At 36.0% G+C, this 20,724-nt stretch overlaps 1 protein-coding gene across 1 annotated transcript in view; it reads left to right on the plus strand.

The window, feature by feature from the left end:
- ITFG1 (integrin alpha FG-GAP repeat containing 1) overlaps positions 1-20,724 on the plus strand; it is a 273,114-nt gene that overhangs the window by 35,773 nt on the left and 216,617 nt on the right. The window contains exon 6 of the mRNA XM_077751420.1: positions 4,048-4,142. Coding sequence (XP_077607546.1) covers positions 4,048-4,142 — 95 coding nt within the window. The remainder of the gene's footprint in view (positions 1-4,047; positions 4,143-20,724) is intronic.

The raw sequence follows: 20,724 nt of genomic DNA on the forward strand, positions 1-20,724 counted from the left end.
GTTAGTAATTAAAAATACTTCAATGCTTAGAATTTAAAGAACCTATGAATAAATGGCCTATCTTAAAAAGAAATGAGCCAGCCATTATTAAATTGGACTTGACTAAAATTATTTTAGGCATTTCTCACATTGTCAGAAGAACATGACATGAATGCTTGGCATTGAATTACCCTACACCAAAATGCTGAATACGATTTCGCACTTTATTTTAATATTTTATTGCCAAAACCTTACATTGTGGGATTTGGGTTAAAAAATAAAGTCAAGGTATATGAACATTGCTTAGTTTTGTTTCTACTGTCTTGTTTAGTTAACAGATGATGCCGAATGTATGCTAAAAACTGTGGAAAAAGGCTGTTGGGAAGAGGTTACTATTTGTAGAACTTAGACCCTTTGTGTTGAGAATTTTCTCCCGAAAGAGAATGTTATTCTTTTTCCTAGATTCCACCTACCAAGAGCAAATTGGTCAATTTTTTCTCTCTGCTTTCCCAATATATCAAAACCAAATTCAAATAAACCTTGTTTGCTATCCAGTCAATTGGATGCTATGTTGACAATAAATTTGGACTTAATTAGCCTTAAATTTATTTTTGGAGATGACATATCTGTGCTTCCCTATTTCATTGGAACATATTATTTTTTTAAAAGTAAGCACGTTTTTACTAGAGATAGAGAAGAATAGGTGATGCTATTTGAAACTATAATGTAGTCCAGCAAGTATTTGCTGATTGGGCCATGATTCATTTCAGCCACTACTTGGAAGCCACGTCCTAGTTAGGTGATATAGTCAGAAATATCTATGAATCAGGATATCCAGAGGAGCTTACATCTTAAAAAGTGCTATTAGTTGAGAAAAATGTACTCAGATACCAGTAACAAAGGTAAAGTAGGGCCTTGATAAATGGGAATGCCTTTGACACTGTAGTGTGTTCTACTGATGAGGAGTTAAGAAATTATTTTATTTAAACTTCTTCTATGGTTTATAACAGTCTAATAGTGTACCTTCCGGTTTTATAATTGTTCTATGGTTATATTAGGGGAAACTGGATGAGGGAATATGTGAAAATTTGTACTATTGTTTTTTTATAATGAAATAAAATTTATATAACATATAATTAGCTATGTGAAGTATACAATTTAATGATATTTACAATGTTTTACAGCCATCACCTACTTCCAGTAGCTTTCCATCATTCCTAAAGGGAACCCTGTACCAATTAAGCAATCATTTTCCCTTCCCTCCTACCCCTAGTCCTTGGCAACCATGAATCTGCTTTCTGTCTCTACAGATTTGCCTATTGTTGGTATTTCATCTAAGTCAAATCATACAGGATGTGACCTGGCTTCTTTCACATACGTAATGTGTTAAGAATTCATCCATGTTGTACCATGTATCAGTACTTTAGGTTTTTTATCGCTGAATAACATTTTTTAAATGTTGTGGGCATGAGCACTGGGTGTTATACGGAAACCAACTTGTCAATAAACTATTAAAAAAATAAAATGAAATATCTAAAAAAAATGTTTATTTTTGAGAGAGCGGAGGAGGGGCAGAGGTAGAGGAAAACAGAAGATCAGAAGCAGGCTCTGTGCTGACAGCAGAGAGCCCAGTGCAGGGCTTGAACTCATGAACCGTGAGATCATGACCCGAGCCAAAGTTGAACACTTAACCAACTGAGCCACTCACATGCCTCTGGCTGAATAATATTTCTTTTGTATGAATAGATGGTATTTTGTTTATCCATTCATCCTTTGGTGGACATTTGGGTTATTTCCAAGATTTTGTGAATAGAAATTCATGGTCTAGTATTTGTTTGAATACCTGTCTTCAATTATTTTGGTTATATACCTAAGTGTAGAAATATAGTTATGTGTTAAGTCTGTGTTTCACTTTTTAAAGAACTGCGAAACTATTTCCACAACCAATGCACCATTATATATTCCCACCAACAGTGTATGAGGTTTCCTATTTCTTCACTTCATATCCAATGCTTGCTTGGTTTTTGATTCTTGACCATTATAGTAGTTGTGAAGTAGTTTCTCATTATGGTCTTCTTTTATAGTTCCTTAATGACTAATGATATAGAGTCTTTTGATAAACTTAGTAACCATTTATATATGTTCTTAAGAGAAATATCTAGTCCTTTGCCCATTTTTAATTAGGTTGTTTTTATTATAGATTTGTAAAAATTCTGAATATAGTCTAGATATTAGATCTTTATCGGAGATAAGATATTTGCAAGTATTTTTTTTCCTCATTCTATAGAATTGTCTTTCCACTTCCCTGATAGTATCCTGTGATACTATCAGGGAAGTATAGTATCACAGGATACTATACTGTGATACTATTTTAATTTTGATTAATCCATCTATTTCTTCTTTTGTGGCTTATTCTTTTGGTGTTATATTTAAAGATTTTTTTTTTTTTTAATATTTGTTGGGAAAGCAAGTGGGGAGGGGCAGAGAGAGGGAAACAGAGGATCTGAAGTGGGCTCTGTACTGACTTCCTGACAGCATCAAGCCCAATGTGGGGCACAAACTCACCAACCACAAGATCATGACCTGAGCTGAAGTTGGTGCTTTACCGACTGAGTGACCTGCATGCCCCCTTTTTGGTGTTATGTTTAAAAAAATCATTTCCAAATTCAAGGTCATGAACATTTTCCCATGTTTTCGTTCAAGAGTTTTATAGTTTGGCCCTTTGATCCATTTTGAGCTAAATTTGGGTTAAATTTGATGTATGGTGTGAGGTAAGGTTCTAAATTTGTTTTTTTGCTTGGCTCAAAATATTGGAATTAATATTCATAAAAGGTAATCATCATCATTCTTCAGTGTCTTGAAAAAACATCCATGATAATATTTAATCACTTTTTTATACTTAAAAGAATTGAAAGCAAATATAAGAGTTAAATTATAAAATTATCAGGAGAAAGCATGGGGCTGTATCTTTATGAACTTGGATTTTGGAATGGATTCATAGATATGAGAGCATAAGAACAATCAAAAGGAAAAATAGATGAAGTGGATTCATGAAAATTAAAACTTCTGTATATCACAGGATACTACCAAGAAATTAAGAAGACAATATGTAGAATGTGAAAACTCTTACAACTCAAAAGTAAAACATTATATTTAATAATATAATTTAAAAATAGGCAAAGGATTTGAATAGACCTTTCTCCAAAGAGGTAAAATGACCAATAAACACATAAAAACATGCTCATCATTAGCTATCAGGAAAATACAAATCAAAACCATGAGATACACACCCTCTAACATAATTATAATAAAATGACACTAAATAATAAGTGTTGACAAAGAGATATAGATATTTGATCCCTCTGACATTGCTAGTTAAAAACATAATACGGTGAAGCCACTTGATATGAAAACAGTTTGACAGTTCCTCAAACAGGTAAACATACAATAACCGTGTGATATGCCAATTTTTAGATCTATACCCAAAGGAACTAAAAACATATGTCCACAGAAAAACTTGTACATGAAATATTCGTTACACCGTCATTTGTAATAGCCAAGACTGGAAACAAGCCAAATGTCCATCAACAGATAAATGGATAAACAAAAAAATGTAGCCATACAGCCATTAAAAGGACTGAAGTGTTGACACATGCTACAACACAGATGAACTTGAAATTAGCATACTAAGTGAAAGAAACCAGACATTAAAGGCCACATTTTCTATGATTCCATTCATATGTAATATCCAGAATAGGGAAATCCGAGCTGATAGAAAGCAAATTAGTGGTTGCCAAGAGCTGAAAGGACGGGAAAATGGGAAGTAACTAATGGATACAGGGTTTCTTTTTGAGGTGATGAAAATGTTTTTGAAGTCATTAATGATGATGGTTGCACAATGTACTAAAAACCACTGAATTGTATATTCTAAAAGAGTGAATTTTATGGTATGAGAAATATCTCAACAAAAATCAATAAATTTAAAAAATACCTTAACAGGCCGAGATTTTTCTGTTTTAAAACAAAGCTTATTTAATGTTTGCCTCAAGAAAATTATTATTTTTTTAGGAATTTGTCATGGCATCCTGCATTGACCACTAAAAGTAAAATGCGAATTCCACATTCTCATGCGTTTATTGATCTGACTGCAGATTTTACAGCTGGTAAGTTGAACATAAATGTAAAATATTTCTTTTGAACTGCCAAAGGATTGTAAGATTTTATTTACTCTTCTCTTAGCAATAATTTTCCTATTGAGGGCATCTGAGTGCCTCAGTCAATAAACATCTCACTTTGGCTCAGGTCAAGATCTCACAGTTCGTGAGTTCAAGTCCCAAATTGGTTGAGCTCGAGCCCTGCTTCAGGTGAATATTAGCCCTGCTTTGGGTAAAATATGAACCCCAGGTGACCCTCACTTCACTCTCTTCTCCCCTCCCTCTCCCTCCCCACCCCCTGCCCTTCATGGGATTCTGTCTCTCTCTCTGTCTCTTGCTCACTTGCACCCTCTCTTTCTCTCAAAAAAAAAAAAAGTTTTCCTGTTGAATTGAGTGAGTCAGTTGCCAGTGGTTGTATAAGTCCCTTAGTTGATGGCATAACAGGGTTGTAGGCAAAGTAGAGAATTTAGGAAGAATATTTGTTTTGGAAAAAGGCTATGGGAGCAGGAGGGAGACATACGTGCAGGTAACCATTGTCAATTTTGCCTTAGAGCTTGAGAAAACCGTGCAAAGTCAAGCCTTAATCTAGGTATTTTCCTGCATTATTGAGGCTATGGAAATGGCTGAGCTCTGAAAAATTGAGCTTGGAGTGGTAAGAACAGAGGGCTATGAATTCAGTATTTATATTTGTTTTTGTTTGATGACTTATTCATGTGTGTATTTATTTCTTTGAATTATTTAAAAGTAACATTATGGTAAGAAACTCAAAAGAGTTCAAATTATCTAAAGCAGAGCCAGCCACCATTTTCAGTTTCCTTTCTGTCCTTCTTGAAATGCACAAATAACATACTTTCTCTGTTTACCCAAATGGAAGTAAACTTTGTATATAATTGTGATTCTGTCTTAACTCAGATATATTAACATATCAGCACAGAGATCTACCTAGGCTTTTTTAATGAATTAATGGGTCTTCCACTATACAGAGATACTATAATTTGCATAAATATCTATTCCTTGATGGACATTTATACGCTTCTCCTTCTTATTTTGCAAGAGTACTCCATTACACATTTTTGATTGTACATCTCTATGTTCTTCTGCAAACCTGGGAGTATCACTTATTCCCAGCACTTTAATTAAAGTTATGTATGTACTTTTCTTTCCATTAAGTGTCTTTTTATAGAGTATTTTAAATATATGGAAGAGAACAAAAGATAAGCTGGAATAAACACAGAAAGCTTTTATTTTTAAATCTAATAAGTATCACAGTTTTCCTTCAAAGGCTGTACCAATTTGCCTTCCCACAAAAAGTATATGAATGCTCATTCTAGCCAACACTAGAAATTTTCTATCTTTAGTTTTCTAAAATGTGTATTAATTAATTATGTATTATCTCAGGCATAAAAAATAGATATAACATTTATTATTTTAAATGTTCACAGCTTTGCTAATCTAACAGGTATAAAATCATACTGTGTATTGATTTGCACTTCTTGAGATGTTATTAATCTTAAACAGCTTTCCATATCATTATTAGCCATTTCCAATACTTTTTCTGGGAATTGTCTGTTTTTATACTTTGCCCTTTTTTCTGTTAAGAGTTTTTTCTTATTTTAAAATTTATAAAAGTTCTTTTACCTTAAGGAAATCAGTCTTTGTGATGCATGCTATACATATCTCCAGCTTGTTGTATAACTTTTTACTTTGTATATAGCATTTTTTGGCCATATAGACTGTTTAATATTTACTAATCAATTTTTTTCTTTCATGGTTTTTAAAAAATGTTTTGTTTTTGAGAGAGAGAGAGAGAGAGAGAGAGAGTGTGTGTGTGTGTGTGTGTGTGTGTGTCTGTGTGTGTATGTGAGTGGGGGAGGGGTAGAGAGAGAAGGAGACAGAATCCAAAGCAGGCTCCAGATCCTGAGCTGTCAGCACAGAGCCCAATGCAGGTCTTGAACCCATGAACCATGAGATCATGACCTGAGCTGAAGTTGGACACTTAACCGACTGAGCCACCCAGACACCCCATCTGTCGTGTTTTTTATGTTGTGTGTCATGTTTGGAAAATGCCATCTGCATGTAAGATCTTTTTAAAAACAAGTGGTGCTTTTAAATCTTTGTTTGAGTTGGATTTCCTTGTTGATATTTTTGTTGCATCTTTATATTCACATCTTTCTGTATTGATGGCCCCTGAGGGTTCCTTCTTCAGCAGCACAGGCCTCCTGTTTCTTGCCTTGCTGCTGAGAAATTAATTCCTGTACTTAAGTTTTGTCTGTGTCCTCCCTTATAGAGCATATGAATCTTTTCCTTCTTTAGATTTGCAAATAAAGGAAATTTATTTGCAAATAATGACAGTCCCAGTCATTAGTCATTTAAACAAGGAATTCATTATATTTTTTAAAAAAGATGACTCTCTTTAAAAGGAATATCGTAAATAGTGGAATTATCATTTTAACTGAGTATAACACAGGTATACACACAAGAAACATTGACTGTTTATGTACTAAAATAAATGCCCTATGCCTTAGGCATGTATGGGACACAGGGAATTTAAACTTCTCAATTAAAATTGTCTTGGTCTCTTTAGGGTTTTAATTTGTTAGTTAAAATTTTAGTTTTTCTGGATCTTACCCCCTTTTCCCTTCTAGCATAAATGGCAGCTGGGTGAGCCTAAGAATAGGCTCATAAGTACTCAAAGATTCAGAAGGAGTGCCATCCTTCCACTGTGCCACCACATTGATGGCCTTATGTACTAGAGACCCTGCTGGCACTTACTGCTGAAGTTTTTGGCTGGGGCCTTCCTCAACTTTTCTAACTTAGTCAGAGCCTCATAGTTTGCCCCAACCTAATTCTTCCTTGAGTCTCACTGTTCTAATGGATTCCTCTGAAGCTCCACCTCTTCCATCCAGCCGTCTGACTTGGATTGTCCATCGCATTTCCTCTACCATGAGATTCATTTGATTTATATTGTACTAGCCCGTGGAAGGTCCATTGGGCTTCAACTTGGCTACCCTTTATGTCCACCACAAATCAAAGGCAAAGGAAGTTCAGGAGTACTAGGTTAGACCCTCTATGCTGTCTTTCATGTCACTAAGGACAACCCCTGTACATGGCTGTCATTTCACAAGATAGGCTCCTTCCTGAGTTCCAACAAGAAGCGGAGTGCAGATCTGTATGCCACTTTCCTTTCAGCTTTACCACTTTCTGTATTCTCAGTCTTTTCCTACTCCAGGTTGAACCCTGACACTGAGGCCAAGATAAGTAGTCAAGGAAACTGCCCTTGAATCTCCTTTTTCCAATCTCTGACTTCTCCTCTTTGCCCCCAACCTTCTTGTTGCCTCCCTAGTAGCTGACATGCAGACTTGAGTTCTTTCTGCCTGTAATTTAAGTAAATTTGTTCAGATCCTCAGGTTTTGCTTTTAATATGTAAATATAATTATGAGGGTTTAGGAATCTTTTTTCATTCTCAACAGAGCCTGACTTTCAGTACTTTTTTTCTGGTTGGAGACTCAAAACCTACTATCATGGAGATCAAAAGCTGAATAATTGACTCTTTTTTATGGTTCTGTTGTGATAACCCTAATTTTCCCCTAGGCCAACAGTTCTCAAAGTAAGGTCTGGGTACCCCTGAGGATCCCAAAGACCCTTCTGGAGAGTCAATGAGATCAAAATAATTTTTATAAAAACTGTAAGACATTATTGCCTTTTTCACCCTCATTCTCACATTCTTTTCCCTGTCATCCTCTTTGCTCTCCTTCTTTCTTAAATAGGTGGTAGACTTTCACAGAAACTTTAAAACATGTGTTCATTGTCTTCACATCCTGTGTGTTTATGTATTCTTATGTTTTAAACATGTCTTTTTAAATGGTGTGTGGCCAGTACCCAAGTTCAATAAATGTTTGTTGAATAAATCCCCAACACAAATTTGGCAGAGTCTGCCCTGGACTTTTGACTATATAAAATATGTTTTTCACATAATTGTAACTTCAGTAATCATGTTTTTTAAATGCTAATTATTTTAATTATGACCTTCCTATTTATAAAAGGTGCTTCAATTTTTAATTTGGTAGATTATGTCAAAATTATATCTATTATGACAGATACAGCTCACATAAACAAAAACTCTTTGGGATCCTCAGTAATTTTTTAAGAGTGAAAAATCCAGAGGCCAAAAGGCTTGAGAACTGCTGCCCTAGGCAAATGGATGCCTCTGGCTCACTGGGGTCACTATACAAAGTAATGAGAAAGAGTATTTAATATACTTGATGCATATTTATTTATCAACCAGAGATAAGACCTCAGCTATGAAAATTCAGGGAGATTAGAACAGTCTTTCCAAGGATCCTCTTGCCCCCTATTCCTGCCATTCAGTTGCATGGTTCCTGGCATCTAGCCCTCAGAGACAACCAACTGAAGGAATTTAGGAGCTAGACTGCCGGTGAGGTGATATTATATATACAGCCCTTGACCCCAGAGATTCTACCACTTTCTTTGTTAGGCCCTTTATTTGCTTATTACAAAACTGGAAAGAACTCACTTCATGTGGCTATTAGCCATGAGTTTTACTTTTAGAACTTGAAAGTTTACAGTTAGAATGCCTTCCTTGTCATTTCCTTGAGCATGGTGGATGGAGCCTGCTACACATTTAAAGGAGCAAGTGTTGGGTCTCCTAGGTGGCTCCATTGGTTAAACATCTGACTTCAGCTCGGGTCATGATATCTCACCGTTTGTGAGTTCGAGCCCCATGTTGGGCTCTGTGCTGATGGCTCAAAGCCTGGAGCCTACTTCAGATTCTGTGTCTCCCTTTCTGTCTGCCCTTCCCTTTTTCTCTCTCTCTCAAAAATAAATAACATTTAAAAAATAATAAAGGAGCAAATGTTATGTCATTGGGAAGGCAAGGAAAACATGACCTGAAAATTTCTTTTTCTTCCCCTATTTTATTGAGATATATTGAGTATAACACTATATGAGTTTAGGGTATACAGTATAATGATAGGATATACCTACATTGTGAAATGATTACCACAATAAGTTTAGTTAACGGCTATCATCTAATATAGATATAAGAAAAGCAAATAAAACCACACATGCAAGGTATTTTTTTCCTTTTGATGAGAGCTCTTTGGATTTACTCCAATAGCCTTCATATACATCATACAATGTTAGATATAATCATCATGTTGTACAATGCACCCTACTCTTTATTTATAACTGGAAATTTTGTACCTTTTGACTACCTTACTCTAATTCTCCCTCCCCCTACTACCCACCTCTGACAACCACAAATCTGATCTCTCTGAGTGTAGCCTATTTTATTGTCTCAGATTCTGCATATAAATGAGATTTGTCTTTCTCTGTCTGATTTGTTTCACTTAGCATTATGCTCTCAAGGTCCACCCGTAATGTTGCAAATGCCCAGATTTCCTCATTTTTTATGGTTGTATAATACATATTTACATACCATATATATACACACATATATGTGTATATTTAAATATATATCACAACTTCTATATTATTTTGTCCATCACTGGACACTTAAGTTGTTTCCATTTATTTTGTTTTATAAATAATATGACAATGAACATGGGGATACAGATATCTCTTTAGCACGATGTTTTCCTTTCCTTCAAGTGTATTCCCAGAAGTGGACTTGATGGATCATATTGTAGCTCTAGTCATTCTTTGAGGAATCTCCATACCAATTTCCATTGGCTACACCAATTTACAGTCCCACCAGCAGTACACAAGCGTTCTCTTTCTATACATCCATTTTAGCATTTTTTGTCTCTTGTCTTTTTGATGACAGCCATTCTAATAGGGATGAGGTGATAACTCGTTGTTTTGATTTGCATTTCAACATGACCTGAAAACTTCTTTGCTGTCACAAATATTTTTTTACTCATTCATCAATCTCAATAATTACTTACTGATTTTTCTTCTTTCCAAGGCATTATGCTAGATACCAGGCACTTAAAAATGAAAAACAAGATCACTAGACTCAAATGCTACAATAGCATGAACCTCAAGGATATTATTATAGCAAGACATCACTTTATTCATGCTGGATTCAGAAGTTTAAGTTTGATTTTTAAAATACACTGATTTACATCTTAAGTGTTTTAAAATGCAGCACAATTTCAGACTCAGGTGCTTGTTAATGCTAAAGAGCATTTGCTTATAGTGCATTTGGTGGAGCTATACAAGATTCTTCTTATCTTTCTTTCCTTGCATACCCTCGGTGATCTCTTGATTTTAAGCATTATCTACATGCTGATGACTCCCAAATTTATGTATCTCCAGGATAGATCTTCCTCTGAGCTCCAGAGTCACTGCCTGCTAGCCATCTCCACATCTGTGTCTCTGTCTGATAAGACATTTCAGACAGTGTTTCCCAAACTGTATCCTCAATCTTTCCCTTTAGACTTTCTCAACCCCCTAATCTTCCATCTCACTTAATGCTAGCCCCATCTTTCTTTTTCATAACGTTGGGAGTCACCCTTGCTGCCTCCTTCTGTCATACCCAACATCAGATCTCTCAGGAAATACTGTTCATTGTGCCTTGAAAATATATCCACAACCTGAACACTTCTCAATACCTGCACTATAGCAGTCCTGGTTCAAGACAACATCATTTCTTTCTTGAATTATTCCAGTTACTGTTCCTTTCCTTCTGCCTTTGTCCCCCTACAGTCTGTTTTTTAACACATGAGCTGTTGTGATCCTTTAAAAATATAAATCAGATCATATCACTCTTCTCAAAGTTTTCTGCTAGCTTCTTCATTAGATTTAGAGATCCAGCCAAAATCTGTAAAATGGCCAAATGAGCCGTATATAATTTTACCTCTTCAACCTTCTGTTATCTTTGTCGTTTGTGCTTTGCATTAGCCACACTAACTTCCTTGATGTTCCTTAAACACCACAAAGCAAGGTCCAATTGCAGGGCTTCATTCAAGTAGCTATTTTCTCTGCCTGGAAAATTATTCTTCCAGAGACCTATATCACCTCTTTCAAGTTATTTCTCCAAATGTACTTCACTTCCTTCACATCTACATTCAGATGTCATCTTTTCTCATTGAGTCTTGCTGTATTCATAATTGCCACTCAGAAGCACTCCCCTTTACCTTTGCTCTGCTTTAATTTTCCCCCAAAGCCCTTTCCTTTGCTAAAATACAGTATACTTATTTTTTTATTATATCTTCTCATACGAAAACATAAATTCCATGAGGGTGTGGATTATTGTTTGTTCTGTTCACTAGAACAGTTCCTGGCACCAAGTAGAGACTTAAGGATATATATTGAATAGTCACAACAGAACAGGACCTGAAGACAGCTAGCATATTAAAAATATGTGCTCAAACTGTCTATAATTGGTAGACCTCTTTTTCCTAAGATTTAACAGCTAAGGAAGGAAGCTCTTGATGAAAATGATATTTGTTTGCAGAAGTTCAAACATAGATTGTTAAATGGTTTCTCTTTTAAAACTCCATAAGGGTTTTCTCAGAACTGTATACAAAGCTTAGGAACTTAGGCTGTGGAAAGTTTATCTAAGCAGATATAGAAAATAATGGAGACATTTTTTAAGAATTCTGTCCATTTTTTTAAAAATACAAATTAAGCCATTTCAACCCTTAAGATATCATAAGGTTATCTTATAAATACCTCTAAATGCATTCAGTTTGAACTGATTCAAATCCTGTTCTAAATAATAGTTGATCTTTATCAACAAAGATGAAGAGACCTGTTTACTAAAAATTGCAGTTGTTTCTGATGTTATCATTCTGGTCTCTGATAAGGATAGGGCACCAGGGAGACAAAGTAATAGGAAATGTTTTTTTGTAAGCATCCTATACTTTGATACTTACACAGTTCATTCTTAAACACTTCTGAGAGAGACTTTATAGAGAGATTAGTCTGTTGAAGCAATATTTCACTTATTTCATAACAATTAGTACCTATTATTAGTAGCTGGGCTTAATCAGGGATGTCCAGCCCTTCCCTCTCAAAAAAGTCTATTAAAGTACTGAATCTGTCTTAATTTTTTTAGCTTTTATCTAATATAGAGTCAGCGATTAAGAATCACTACCATTTATTGAGCACTTAAATGAGCCTGGCCCTATTCTAAGCAGCTTAAGTATTATTTATTTATTTAGAAAGTATTCACTTATTTGAACCTTACAACCTAATGGATCAAATTCTATTAATAAACTCATTACTATATTGTGAAACCAACATAGAAAGTTTAAGTAATTTCCCCAAAGTCATACCATGGAACCAGAGGAAGAGACTCTGTCTCTAAACATTCAGTTTATTATATATTTATATAACTGTGTAGAGCTGTATTCTTAGCATGTGATCCTAAACCTCTTTGAGAATCTAGGGAAAGTTATGGAACCTCTCTGAAGACAAATGTAAGAACATATAAGTACAATATGTTCTTTATTGTATAGAAATAGCAACATGGAATTTCTTCCTTTGATTCAAATGGTTCTTGGTATTTGTTGCATAAAGTATGATTTTTTTTCCCCTGCATTAAAAATACAATTGTATTTCAGTATGTGAGATATGTTGTACATCTGTTCTATGATTCTACACAAAGGTGTTTGATACTCATGTGTTACGGTTCTAGAAATAGAAGCATAATCTCCTTATATTCATGATCAGTTGGGTTGTTTAAACAACTAACCAATAAATTTAGCCTATAAAAACTGTTAAGATTAGACAACATAGTTGAAGTCATTTGTCCATTTGGTACCATATTCCAGATATTTATAATCACAGAAGGTTAAGTGAACATTATTTAACAACCATACACAATGGCTGTGGGTGTCCAGAGCCAATGTTCTATAGGGAGCAGTGTCTTGGCACCCAGTAAGGTTGATCTTTGGGTTCTTTCCCTCATAGCCTTGGTTTAGGTCAAGTCTTTTTTGGTTTTTGAGAGTGTCTCCCATTTGTAAAAATAAGAATGGTATCACATAGCTTGATGCAGTGGCTTTAGAGTGTGTCTGACTAAGAACGATAGTAAGAAAACATTTTACATCATAACCTGTATACACATAGTTATACCATGTATATCTATAGGTATATACCTATATATGCATAAACATTTTTATATAACAGGTTTTACCCATACTGTGTGTTACACTTTATTTTAATATGTTAATGAAATTGATTTCGAGAGCCAATAAAAGGTAATGACCATTGGTTAAAAAATACTGAAGATTCAGTTAGCTTCAGATTCTACTACCGAAATGATTCTACTACTTTGGTCATTCAATTAGGAAACATATCTTGAGCAGTTATCATGTAACTGTGGGAACGGAACTAGCAGCCCCTAGCCTTTTGTTGTTTACTATAGCCCCTTGGGGAAGAGAGAAAATACACAAGAAAATGGGCCATTGTGAACTGTCATTTAAACCACAAAGAAGCACCTGGGCAAGGTGTTTCATGTGGGCATGTGAAAGAATACAAGTGGGGATCAGCTTTATAATGGACATAGGAGGCTGCAGAGTGAGAGTATGGCTCAAACTGGAGGGAAAGGACAAAGGAAAACCAGAGCAAGAGCGAGGGAATGCTTCAGTAGGGTTCTTGAAACTTGTCTTGACTGAACAAATTTGAAAATTATGCTTTCAACCATGTCTCCTGAGGGCACTGATTTTTTATAAATGATCCTATTGTAATTAACCACATAAGTAATTATTTGCACAAAACGCTTTACCAAAAGATTTTAATCTTTAACTGTCTGTTCCATTTAATAACCATCCCTGTGGACCAGCACCCCCACCTCATTTTAGGCACCAGTCCCCGAGTCATAGCTACTGCTTATCTCCCAGAATTCCTACCACAATTCCCTATCCTTTTGACTCTGATTTAACCTCTAGGCACCACCTGACAGAACTTTTCTATCTTTATAATACTTGCCTTCTTTGACCATTTTGAAATGGGCTTGCTTTCTTTTTAAATGTTTTTTTTTTTTTTTTTCCTAGGAGAGAGAGAGAGACAGCTTGAGCAGGGGAGGGTCAGAGAGAGAGGGAGTCACAGACTGAAACAGGCTCCAGGCTCTGAGCTGGCAGTCAGCACAGAGCCCGACGCGGGGCTCGAACCCACGAACCGCGAGATCATGACCTAAGCGAAAGTCAGACGCTTAACCGACTAAGCCACCCAGGCGCCCCATTGCGCCTTTTTAGAACCCACTATGGGCTCCTCTTTGTCTCTCTGATTCCTAGATGTGGGGTAGAGCTCAGGATTTTGTCCTCAGCCCTCTTCCCTTTTTACACTAAACACTCTTCTTGGGCACTTCATTGATTGGTTTGTTCACTTCCATGGCTTAAATCAGTTACATTAGTTGTGCCACCAACTCCCAAAATTATGTCAACTATTTAGATCTCTTATTGATTTTACCACGCCTATAATCCACAGGGATTTCAGACTCCACATGCCCAAAATAGAACATTATCTTACCTTCCAAACCTCCTCATTCTGCTTTGCTTTTTATCTTGTCTCCCTGGTGGTCAAGCTATTTACAAGAGTCATTCTTAATCTTTTTCTCATTCTTTACTTCCAGTTACCAAATCTTAATGATTTTGCCTCCTAACAACCTTTTGAAACCACTATTTCAGCTACCCAGGTTTGGACCATATTATATCTTACTAACTATACCTTAACAATCTCCTAACTGGTGTCATAGCCACCAGTGTCCTTCTCTCAAGTCCAGTGTTCAGGTGAAATCCTAAAGTAGAGATTTGATCTTAGCACACCCTTATTAAAATCTCTTAGTGGTACCTCATAACCATCAGGAAGAATATTGTGCTCCTTATCACAGTACCCAAGTCCCTCCCTAGTCTAGTCCCTGTCATGTCTGACCCCCATCTGAACTCTCTCTAAACCCCTTCTTTGTTCTCCTGCCACATGGAACTTACATGCCATTTCTTCTGCCCAAGACACTCTGGACTCTCCTGCCTCTTTTCAACTAGCTGACTCTTACATATCCTTTGGCTCTCAATTGAGCTCTCTCTCTTTTTTTTCTGGGAAGCTGTCTCTGACCCCCCCAGTGTAACGGCTAATACTCTGTCATAATTGCTTGTTTACTTGTCCTTTTCCATAGGAGATTTTTAGCTCTTAAGAGCTGTCTTCTCTGTTTATCATTTTAGCCCCAGCTCCTGACACAGTGCTAGTGCCTAGCAATTACCTATTTGAATGACGAAGGCAAGAATGAAAGTGAGAAAAAGCCAGCTATAAAAGCAAACGGTGTACCACTGTGTTTAAGAATACAGGCTTTGGAGTCCAGTGGGTCTGGGTTTTAATCCTGCCTCTACCACTGATCAGCTGAACAAATTATTTTACCTAAGCTTCAAACCCCTCAAATGAGGATGTTAATATTTCTTACATTGCAGGGTAAGGGATAAAATTAGAGAACACATGCCGAGTATCTAGGACAGTGCCTGTAGCATAGCAAATAGAGGATAAGGTTAGCTTCACTGCATTCTAATATATGAACAGATTGAACGAAAAGGCCATCTGACTATATGTTTTGGTCAATAAAAGCACACGTACCTAGAAGACTACATGACCCCACTGACAGAGGTTGCTTAATTAGTATCAAGAGACATGAGACATACTGTTATATGTGGCCTTGAATTCCTGAAAATATTAGCAAAAAGTAACTGAATTCCTACTTGGATAAAAATATAGTTATCATGTGACATAAAATAAAATCTTTACTTGTTATAGGGAAATGTGAGCCTAACTACAGCATATTAAAAAATATACTTTATAACAGTATGCCACATGAAAAAGAAGAGAAACTTTATCATAGCTGATAGTAGATAGAAAGAATGTGAGGTTTCTAAACTTTTTCTGATGGAAACTTCTGTCTGCTAAATCATGTCTTCTACAGTGTTTTTTCTTATAGAGGAAAAGTGAATTGTAGCTATCTGTTAAAATCCACTTACTATTATTATTCCATTTACCTTTTATTTCATGTTCACTGGATTTATTATCTATTGATAATACAGATTAATTTACTTACACCTTTGTAACATGTCTTATATTCTTTGCAATCAGTCACAGTAGCCTTAGCCCTCAAAATTTCATCTGTGCAGAGAGGGAAACACTTATCTGAGCTATGAAAAGGGTAGGTAGAGCAGCTTTCTCTCCTTCTTGATGTGGAAAGTTACACTGTAGGTTTTATTTACTCTTATCCATACATGTGGTGTGAAGAATTGGGCTTTTCTTTCTGAGGTGACCCCAACCCAGCATCATAACCTTCCTATCTCAACTACCTCAGTTAACTCCCAATACCTTGTAGGTACCAGAAAATATACTGTCCCAAGAATCACTAATCATATGTCCCACCCTCCCACTACCGCCTCCTGTCCTTCTAGGCTGCCTGCCTAAGTGCCTTCCCTGCAACATTTCTTGGACCTTACTGAGATTTCCAGGCCACTGACTGACCCTGCTGCTTTATAGCCACCCATCCCCCTCCCACCACCACTTCTCTCCCTGTCCATGATACATCGTTACAGTCTCTTACAAACACTCTTAATTTCTCTCGTTCTCCAAAATTCCAACACTCTAAACCTAGCCAAACTGAGTTATTTCTCCAAGAAAAACATTAAATCATTGAATTAGAGGTCTGTTCTTGATCTCAATCAGACATTCTAAAGTCAAGGTCTCATTTTATTCTCTCATTTTTCCTGAATATTTTCTTCACTTTGTCACAGTTTAAAATTGAAGTCTCTTCTCATCCTGATATATGTCAGGTGATCTCTCCTGTTTCTCTCCCCTTCCTCCTCCCTTCCTCCAACTACCCTGGGAGAAGAAAGCCATGCACACATTTCAACAACTGCTAGCAGCTGTACCTGTTCCATTTTGGCATTTAGCAATGTATTTGTTCTGAATGCCTTCAAAGACAAATGTAGACCCTCCACACCCCATATTCTTAAGGAGATAAAAAGACACAGTTGAATGTTTTCTGCTACTATCAAGCAGACTGAAGTAACAAAATATTCTTTGAATAACTGAGTAGATGTAAATTGGGTCATCAGATATCTAAAACATTAGGCAGTCTTTTACCAGCAGATGGATATGACATTTAGTAGCAGATTATGTTGCATGGTTTGATATTTCTTCACACTTGCTTTCTGAATATAGATGTGTTCTTAATCTGATATCCAGGATCGCATACTGCTGACTATAGACACAGGGCAATAATACTGTATTTTCTACATAAATGGAAGTTTTTGAAACTCAGGTTTTTTGGACATTATAAAATTGGATATTTTTATTATTAATAGAGCTTTAGAAATTTCATTTTAAAGCAGTATTTGGTACCCTTAGATACTCAGTGCTCACTGACTATACAATAATGAAAATAAAATTACATGTTTTGCTTTTATTACAAATGCTTTTCAAGTATTCAGGTACCCTAAACAGTGATTCTCAGTTATCTGAGTATTTCTTTCAGTCCTTGTCAGTAGTTGACAGAACTGTGTTGACATTTCAACTTTTCCTAGTTACCTTTTCATAGATTTAGATTGTAATATAGACTTTTTTTTTTTAAGTTTATTTCTCTATTTTGAGAGAGAGGGGGAAAGAGAGAGAATCCCAAGGAGACTCTGCATGGGCAGCTTGGAGCCCCACGCGGGTCTCGAACTTGTAAACCATGACACCATGACCTGAGCTGAAACCAAGAGTCAGACACACAATTGACTGAGCCACCCAGGTGCCCCTATAGTATAGACTTTTAAAACAAGTTTGTTTACGTGGGCACTTCACCTGAATTAGAATGTGTAATGTGCTGTGTCTTTTATACTTCATGGTATCTCCAAGCCTTACATATTATGACAAAAAACTTAAATGATTCTGTAGCTTATCATATTTTTAATACCCTGTGTAGTAAATGTATGTTAAGTAGCTAAAGTTTTTTGAATTATGATCTAATCATATTCAACATGAACTAAGTTTCTATCCATTATAGTTGGTGTGCTATGAACTTAAAGGCTATTAACATTAAATGTCATGGACCTTGAAACTGTCACATTGGTACAGTTAAGAAGGTTATAAAATTAACATTCAAATTAAGTCATTTAAAAACATTTTGACCAAAATGTATACATTTATCTTAGTAGAAACTGTCTATAATCATAATGGACACTGCATATTGTATATTAACATGTAAAACAGAAATGCCTGAAAAGAAATATTTAGTTGCAACTTGCCTGCCTTTTCCCCAAAACCAAGAGAGCCAGTTTTCCATTGATGTTTTATGGAAAGCTACCTGAAATTATGGAGTAAAATGAAACTGTAATTGTCATTGACTGAAGAATCCATTATACTCTTTTAGCACCAAGGATTTTGGTATCATTCATGCAAGTTAGGTGCTTTGAGAATACTTGAGAATGCTTTTAGTTACAAAGTAATTTAAATGTGTGGTAAAATAAAGTATATAGCATTACTTTTTACAAATTAAGTGACCATCCTTTTTTGCTTTTTGAATTTGATTTTTGAAAGAACTTTTATTACAGTGCTCCTGGCAAGCAATAGGACCTTAGCCCTTCCACTGTAGGAAAATATAGTGTCTGGGACACAGCATCCGATCAGCATTCTCAAAGGCAGGTTTTTTGGTTTCCTTGCCCTACTCCCCACATGGCCTAAGGTGCAATAGAATTTTTTGTTTCTGAAATAAACTCTATAATCAGTCTTTGTCAGTGAGTCATAACAGACCTAAAACAAAGCTATCAGAAGGGCAGAGCATGCTGAGATAGTACAATTGACTCCTGAGAGTCTGCAAGCTATCAGCTGATTTAAAAGTATTTAGTAATCCCAGTTTTTAAATGATGATCTATTGAAAGGATCAATAGATGCAGAAAAACTTTTGACAAAATACAGCATCCTTTCTTGATAAAACCCTCAAAAAGTAGGGATAGAAGGAATATACCTTAACATCATAAAAACCATGTATGAAAAGCCCACTACTGGTATCATTCTCAATGGGGAAAAACTGAAAGCTTTCCCACCAAGGTCAGGAACATGACAGGGATGTCCACCCTCAGCACTGTTGTTCAAGATAGTGCTGGAAGTCCTAGCTTCAGCAGTCAACAACAAAAAAATAATAAATGGCATATAAGTAAGCAAAGAAGAAGTCAAATTTCCACTCTTCACAGATGACATGATACTCAACCCGGAAAAGCCAAAAGACTCCATCAAAAAACTGCTAGAACTGAATATGTGAATTCAGCAAAGTCACAGGATATAATATCAATGTACAGAAATCACTTACATTTCTATACACCAATAATGAAGCAGAGAAAGAAAAATCAAGGTATCTATCCCATTTACAATGTACCAAAAACCATAAGATACCTAGGAGTAAACCTAACCAAAGAGGCGAAAAATCTGTATGCTGAGAACTACAGAAAACTTATGAAAGAAATTGAAGAAAACACAAAGAAATGGAAAAACCTCCGTGTTCATGGATTGGAAGAACAAATATTGTTAAATGTCAATACTACCCAAAGTAATCTACATATTCAGTGGAACCCCTATCAAAATAACACCAGCATTCTTCACTGAGCTGGAACAAACAATACTCAAATTTGTAGGGAACCAGAAAAGACCCTGAATAGCCAAATCAATGTTGAAAAGGAAAACCAAAGCAGGAAGGATCACAATTCTGGACTTTAAACTGTATCACAAAGCTGTAATCATCAAGACAGTATGGTACTGGCACAAAAACACACATAGAGCAATGGACAAGAATAGAGAACCAAATATGGACCCACAAATGTGTGGCCCACTAATCTTTGACAAAGGAAAAAAAGAATATCCCATGGAAAAATGACAATCTCTGCAACAAATGGTGCTGGGAAAACTGGACAGCAACATGCAGAAGAATGAACCTGGACCACTTTCTAACACCATACAGAAAAATAAATTCAAAATGTATGAAAGACCGGGTCACCTGGGTGGCTCAGTCTGTTAAGCGTCCAGCTCAGGTCATGATCTTATGGTTCGTGGGTTCAAGCCCCGCGTCAGGGTCTATGCTGACAGCTAGCTCAGAGCCTAGAACCTGTTTCAGATTCTGTATCTCCCTCTCTCTCTGACCCTCCCCTGCTCACACTATCTCTCTCTCTCTCAGAAAAAAAAATTTTTTTTTAATTTTTTTAATAAAAAAAAAACACCAAAATGTATGAAAGACCTAAACGTAAGACAGGAAGCCATCAAAATCCTAGAGGAGAAAGTAGGCAACAACCTCTTTGACCACAGCAACTTCTTACTAGACATGGCCCAGAAGGCAAGGGAAACAAAAGCAAAAATGATCTATTGGGACCTCACCAAAATAAAAAGCTTCTGCACAGTGAAGGAAACAATCAGCAAGACTAAAAGGCAACCAACGGAATGGGAGAAGATATTTGCAAACAACATATCAGATAAAGGGTTAGTATCCAAAATATAGGGAACTTATCACACTGAAAACCCAAAATAAAACCAAATAATCCAGTGAAGAAATGGGCAGAAGACATGAATAGACCCTTTTCCAAAGAAGACATCCACATGGCCAATCGACACATGAACAAATGCTCAACATCAGTCA

This window comes from Crocuta crocuta, unplaced genomic scaffold, assembly GCF_008692635.1.
Source record: "Crocuta crocuta isolate KB4526 unplaced genomic scaffold, BGI_CrCroc_1.0 scaffold124, whole genome shotgun sequence".
NCBI lineage: Eukaryota > Metazoa > Chordata > Mammalia > Carnivora > Hyaenidae > Crocuta > Crocuta crocuta.